The 7,449-nt window shown below is 37.9% G+C and overlaps 1 protein-coding gene across 2 annotated transcripts in view; it reads left to right on the top strand.

Annotated features, from left to right (window-relative positions):
* Positions 1–4,197: 4,197 nt before the first annotated feature.
* The window catches only part of PPP2R3A (protein phosphatase 2, regulatory subunit B'', alpha), a 113,171-nt gene continuing 109,919 nt past the window's right edge, over positions 4,198–7,449 (top strand). For both annotated transcript variants that reach the window (XM_008584106.1, XM_008584105.1), the window contains exon 1: positions 4,198–6,636. In XM_008584106.1, coding sequence (XP_008582328.1) covers positions 4,645–6,636 — 1,992 coding nt within the window. In that variant the 5' untranslated portion in view covers positions 4,198–4,644. The remainder of the gene's footprint in view (positions 6,637–7,449) is intronic.

The following is a 7,449-nucleotide window of genomic DNA, read 5'->3' as shown; positions in this document are numbered from 1 at the left end:
GCAAAATGGTTTAGCCACTCTGGCAAACAATTTGGCAGTTTCTTATAAAGTTAAAAATATAATTACCATTCAACCCAGCAATCACACTCATGGATATTTACCCCAGAGAAATGAAAACTATATTCACACAAAAACCTATGCACTAATATTCTCAGCAGCTTTATTTGTAATATTCAAAAACTGGAAACAACATAAATGCTCTTTAATGGGTAAATGGGTAAACAAACATTGGTATATCCATAAAATGGAATACAACTCAGCAATATAAGGGGACAAACTGTTGTAGTAATGTGAATGAATCTCAAAAACGTGTTAAGTGAGAGAAACCAAACTCAAAAGGTTATATACTGTATGATTCCATGCATAAACATTTTTTAAATGACAATTGTAGTGATGGAAAACAGATCAGTGTTTGCCAGGGGTTAGGGTTGGGGCAACTGTGTGACTACAGAAGGGTAATATGAAGGTGGAAGTTTTATGGGACAGTTCTGTATTCTGATTATTGTGGTAATTATTATAAAAAGAAAAGAGGGAGAGGAAGGAAGGAGTGAGTGCATGTAAAACTGGTGAAATCTAAATAAGGTCTGTAGTTAATAGTACCAATGTCAATTTCCTGGTTTTGATCATTGTTCTATGGTTGATGTAGGATGTTAAAATTGGGGGGAACTAGGGGAAGGTTCACAGAAACACTCTGTACTATTTTTGCAACTATTGTGTGTGTGTCTAAAATGATTTCAAAATTAAAAGGTTTTGAAATTAAAATTAAGTTCTTCAGTTGTACTAGCCACGGTTAATGTGCTCAGTAGCCTCATGTGGCTAATGACAGCAATATCGGACAGTGTAGATAAAGAATATTTCCATTAATGCCATTAAAAATTAATTCCATTAAAGAATGTCCATTATTGGACAGCACATGTCTGACTTTAGCCAGTGTTCTCTCTTCCTTGGCTATTTCAAATTCCAATATAACATGAATACTTTCTTGTTCTTTCTGTCACGTTATCTTATCAACCAGTTGTTTTGGTTATTTTCAGGCCTGGAAAAATACTTCTCTTTATTTTCTCAAATTTCAGAAAAAAACGGTTGTTTTATGGCAACTTAAGAACTTATCTGACATGTTTTAATAGGTGTCTGGATATCTAAATTTTCCAACACTCATGTATTTTGCCTCTGCACCAGTTTTATCAACTGTATTAGGAAATAGTCCTAATATCTCTAATATAGTTATCCTACTACAGTTTCTCAGCAGAATCCTTTGTGTTTACCTTACTTTTATCTTCACTCAAAAACTCTTTCAAAAACGTGGATTTCTGAAAAGTTGCTGTTTGTCCCTGTGTTTTGGATGTGCATCTTTTGAAAAGTAATTCCTCCCATTGCCGTGTTCTCATCTTTTTTCCATAACACACTTTTTCCTCTGGCTTCATTGTATTTTCACTTAAGAATTACTGGGCACCTCCTTTTCTATTATATTTACCATATTATATTTACCTTTCTCCTTCAGCTCCGTCTCTATCCTGCATGATATCTGGTTTTATAGTTTTATATAAGACATCACCTGAGATTTGAAGACAGGGAGGTAGAGGATGAGACAGTAGTTCAAGATCCATTCACATGGGCTGGCCCGGTGGCGCACTGGAGAGTGCGCTGTTGGGAGTGCGGCGGCACTCCCGCCGAGGGTTCGGATCCCATGTGGAGACCGGTTCCCGCTCACTGGCTGAGCGCGGTGCGGGCATGACACCGAGGGTTGCGATCCTGTTACCGGTCAGTAAAAAAGACAAAAAGGAAAAAAAAAAAAGATCCATTCACATAACAACAGTGTTAAGACACTGAGGGACAGAAAGAATGGGGTGTGACCCACCTGAAGAAAACCACAAAGGGAGAGAGAAGAGAGTATTGGAATTAAGACTTATATAGGAGTATCTTCCTGGGTAAAAAAAATCTAAATGTTGTAATGTCAGTGTTCCATCACAATAATTCATAAGCTTATTGCAATTGTAATCAAACGCCAATAGGATTTTTCTCAAAACTGACAATTCAGCAATTCATCTGGAAGACCATCAAAGAATAGGAAGCAATGCCAGGTAATAAAACTTAATAAGACAGAAATATTTACAATAATCTAATACTGGCACAAAAACAGAATAATCATTGGATCCAAAGAATCAGGAAATTAATGAGTATAAGAATTCAACACAAGAAAGGATTCTTCACAAATTAATTATGTTGTTTCTGTATTCACTAAGTGTCTAATACTTAAATGGACAAAAATAGACAATTTACCAAGGGAGAAATAAATAAGCAAAACAAACAGTTTCCTAGAATTAAATAAAATGTGAGAACAATGAAGTACTCTTGCTCATTGTGAAATGGATAAAGATTTTTATTGCTAACCAGTACTTCCTTGTTAGTATAGTGGTGAGAAAAAACCAAAAAACAAAGAACACTAATGCTAATGATGGTGCAGTGAAACTGATAACTCTCCTTAGTTGCTGTCATTATCTCCTTCCTGGCATTGCCTTACTGCACCATCCTTGATGCAATAGGATCGCACATACCTGTTGGCTATGCCTTTGAAATATATACAGCATCTAAACATCTCAACTGTTACTATGCCAGTCCAAGCCCTCTAGCCTTCTGGCCTGGCTTATTGCAGTAGCCCCTAACTTGTTTCCTTGCTTCTTCTCTTGCTCCTTTACAGTCTCTGAACATAGCCCAAATTACAAATTTAAAATGTAAGTCTGATCACATTATTCCTTTTCTCACTAGGCACCAGTTGTTTTCCCAGCTCACTCAGAGTTAAAGCCAATTTTATCATAGTTTTCTATAGACCCTGCTTGATTTAGTCCTACCTTTCCTTTCTGAACTTGTCTCCTACATTGTTCCCCTTACTTGCTCTGCTCCAACCACTTTAGTCTCCATGTCATTCTTGTAGTAAATCAGGCATGCTTCCCATCTCAGGGCCTTTGCACTTAACAGTTACTCTGCCTAAGATGATTTACCTCATAATACCTCCTTGGCCTACCCCACCCCCACTTCTTTCAGGTCTGTATTCAGATGTCAGTGAGGTCTTCCCTGACTTCCTTTTGTGAAACAGCACCTTCCCATCCTTTCTAAACCCTTGTCTTGCTTTATTTTTTTCTATAGCTGGCACATATCGCCATCTGATATGTGCTAGACCATCGGCTTTATGAGGACAAGGACTTTGTTTTATTCACTGCTGTGAATCCCTTTCTCTTAGAAAGTACCTGACTCATAGTAAGCACTCAGTATTTGTTGATTGAATACATTGATAGAACCATTTGGGAAAGCTACTACAACATGTTTTAAAAGCCTATTTTTTTAAGGTAAGAGAATAATGGCTAAGTAAATTCTATCCACTTGATGAAGAGAGAGAAATATCTGAATGGGGCAGCGTCTGGAAGAATGGGGTCAAGAGTAGTAAAGGTTATTTTTTTCTCTCATTAAGAAAAGAAAATGATGGAAGAATAATTCCGAGCGTAGAGGAAGTTTCAGGATCAAGAACAGGCACTATGTGTTGGCAGTCTTTTGAGAACACTAGATTGATGGAAGCAAAAGGTTGGTGCAGGGGAGTAGTAGAAAATACCATTATAGGTGGGTGGGTACAGATGTTGAAGGGCTTGAAAGTGAGTCAAAAGAGGTAGACCTGCCATGATGCATGATGGAGATCAGTAATGTGAGTTCTTGAGCTATGAGGGATGAGAAAGCTGTCTAAATCTAAGCTTTTTTTTTTTTTTTTTTTTTTTTTTTTAAAAGATGACCGGTAAGGGGATCTTAACCCTTGACTTGGTGTTGTGAGCACCACGCTCAGCCAGCGAGCGAACCGGCCATCCCTATATGGGATCCGAACCCGGGGCCTTGGTGTTATCAGCACCGCACTCTCCCGAGTGAGCCACGGGCCGGCCCCGAAATCTAAGCTTGTTAGTGTCATGTAAAGTGGCAAAGAAAGTGGGATAAGTATCAACTGGGAGGCAGTTGCAGAGTTGAGGTAATACTACCCTAGGTAGTAAGGAGTTTAGGGTGTGATGACACAAACGGGTGAATTGAGTATCGGTGATTTGGCAGAGAACAGGCCTGGTGATCCATTGCATATGGACTGTAAAGAAAGAGAACATTAAATGTTCCAATATTAAGAAATTATACTTCCTTTTAATTATTTTCTTTTTTCATTATAGGTTTCTCTGTCATCCACAGAAAAATGGATCATTTAAACGTTTGGAGGACTCAGTTATCACAGTACTTCCAGACTACCATCTAAGATTTATGACAGTAAATTTATGACAATAAATTTCCACAGTGTAGAACTTCTGAAGAACTAAGAGGATATTCTTTCACAACAGATACTCCTATAGTATCATGATATTACTAAATAAAAGTAAAAACTGAAAAGCACAATTATTAAATTATTAGACTTGCTAATACAAGCACACATGTGCAGCATCTACTGTATCCTGACAGTTACCAAACCTCAAATTTAGATGGTTTCCCTTCATGGGAAAAGTCATTATATTTATAAGAAACCCCTGAACATTGTCATTAAATATATTTTCAGCTGTCATTTAGGAAAATTTTCTTGAAAAAAGTTCTAGAAAGTTCCAAGTCCCACCACTAAGTGGATTTGATATTATGGCAGCAGCTTACAGACTTGTGGTTAGTACTGTGAACCACTACAGCAGTGTGGTGATTGACCGGCGTTTGGAGCAAACTATACATTATTGCACTGGAACCTGCCACACCTTCAGCCATGGAGTTGACTGCATTGTGGTGCATCATAGTGTTTGTGCAGATGTCTTACACATCCCTGTGTCTCAGTTCAAAGACGCAGATCTGAACTGTGTATTTCTACCCCATGAAAATGGGCTTTCCTCTGCTGAAGGTGACTACCCCCATCAGGCCCTCACAGGCATACCCAGGGTCAAGAGAGGATCTACATTTCAGAATACCTGCAACTTAAAGGACATTGCAGGAGAAGCAATCAGTTTTGCCAGTGGAAAAATAAAGGAATTTTCTTTTGAAAAACTCAAAAACTCTAATCATGTAGCTTACAAAAAGGGAAGAAAAGTTAAGTCTGACTCATTGAATAGAAGGTCGGTTGATTTTGACTTGCTCTGTGGTCACTATAACAATGATGGGAGCTCCCCATCCTTTGGTTTACTCCGCAGTTCCTCAGTCGAGGAAAAATCTTTGTCCTATAGAAACTCAATTGATACTAACCTGACTTCCATGCTTCTTCAAAACTTCTCTGAAGAAGACCTGGTTAATCAGATTTTGGAAAAACATAAAATAGATAATTTTTCTTCTGGGACAGACATAAAGATGTGCTTGGACATCTTGCTGAAATGCTCAGAGGATTTGAAAAAATGCACAGACATTATAAAACAGTGCATAAAGAAAAAGTCAAGGGGTAGCATCAACGAAGAAAGTAGTAATGATGCCATTTCTAGCTCTGAAACTGTCTATATGAATGTAATGACCAGGTTAGCATCCTACCTGAAGAAGTTACCATTTGAATTCATGCAGTCTGGGAATAATGAGGCTATAGACTTAACAGAACTAGTCAGTAATATGCCTAGCTTACAACTAACTCCCTTCTCCCCAATATTTGGCACTGAACAGCCTCCTAAATATGAAGATGTTGTCCAGCTCTCAGCCCCTGACTCTGGACAGTTTCAGACTATAGAACTGCAAGATGACAAGCATAATTTCAGGAAAATGGACACTGTAAAGTCTATTCCAAACACTTCCACAAATTCTTTATATAACTTAGAGGTAAATGATCCCAGAACTCTAAAAATTGTCCAGTTACAATCACAGCCATTAACAATGAGCCCATTAGAAAATGTTTCTTCTGGAGATTTAATGGAAACTCTTTATATTGAAGAAGAGTCAGATGGAAAGAAAGCACTAGATAAAGGACCAAGGACAGAGAATGGACCCAGTCAGGAGTTGTTAAAGATAAATGAACATAGAATAGAACTTTCAGACCATGGTTCTCATCTTAAAAAATGTCCTGCCTCAGTGCAAAATGAAATTGGTAAGCTATTTGAGACACCAGTTGTGCATCTACCTAAGGAAGACTGTAAATTAAAAGTTCCTAATGTTGAAGAGCAAGACCAGAGAGATTTTATGAATCCTAACAGTCAGGAAGAAATAGATAAATTGTTAATGGATCTGGAATCTTTTTCACAGAAAATGGAGACCTCTCTAAGAGAGCCACATGCCAAGGGTAAAAACTCTAATTCTCTTAATAGCCGTAGTAATTTGACTAGTCGGATTCCTTTAGATCTTGACCCTCAATCTAAAGTCTCTTCACCCTCAGAAAAAGTCTCACCTTCCTGTCTAACAAGGATTATTGAAACCAATGGACACAAAATAGAAGAGGAGGATCGAGCCCTGTTACTGCGAATTCTGGAAAGCATTGAAGACTTTGCTCAAGAACTAGTTGAATGCAAAGCAGGCAGAGGAAGTCTATCACAAGAAAAGGAAATGATGCAAATTCTACAGGAAACCTTGACAACTTCTCCCCAAGCCAATTTATCAGTCTCTAGAGCTCCTGTTGGTCATAAAGCCAAAGATACTTCAGTGGTTTTGATTCAGCAGACCCCAGAGGTGATCAAGGTAAGACCCAACAATCTTGAGTCTCCAAAAAAATGTTTTAATGTTTGCAAAATTTATAAACAAAATCTATTTGGGGTGGAGGAGATTGGTTTTTTTTTTTTTTTTTGGTGGCTGGATAAACAAAAACTCTTTTTGTTATCCATTTTATATTCTACTTAAGCTCCTGCCCTCCACTAGGAATGATTTCACTCAATTCAGTCAGTAAAAAGCAAAGGCTTTATGGTCAAGCAGAATGGTTTCCAGTGCCCTCCCCACACCCTTCATCTTCTTCCTAACTCTGTGACCAAAGAAAAGTTATTTAGCCTTAATCTCATCTATGTAGTGGAAGTAATAAGGATCAAGATAACTTAAGGGAAGCACAAGCAAAGTGCCTTACAAAAAGTAGGCATTTAGTATTAAACCTCATTCTCCCCAATTAACCAAGAGACCAGTCCTTACTGCATGCCTGTGGAGACCTGGGTAAGGTGCAGTATAAGGTGCAAAAGAAGAGAGGATATGATCCTTAAAGAGCTTAAAATCTAGTTGGAGAGACAAAATTAACATTCCCGAAACAGGACAGGAGCATGTAAACACTACTCTGAAGGTATTGTTGGTGCAATACACCTGCAAAGAAGGTAACGACTAGAGTATGTGAGATTTGCTTTTCCATATGAATGAGAATAAATATCAATATAGAATCATAGAAGTATTTTCAAAAGGTTTTGAATCTATCCCCCTACTAATAGCATTGCTTTTGAATACTTCCAGAAAGGCAGTTATCTGCCCATTTGTGTCTTAGCAGAACAAGATCATTCCTTGTTCATTTTACAAGCC

Source organism: Galeopterus variegatus, unplaced genomic scaffold (genome assembly GCF_000696425.1).
Source record: "Galeopterus variegatus unplaced genomic scaffold, G_variegatus-3.0.2 Scaffold3151, whole genome shotgun sequence".
Lineage (NCBI taxonomy): Eukaryota > Metazoa > Chordata > Mammalia > Dermoptera > Cynocephalidae > Galeopterus > Galeopterus variegatus.
Note: the sequence above shows the minus strand (reverse complement) of the source record. Positions and strands in the feature narration are given on the sequence as shown.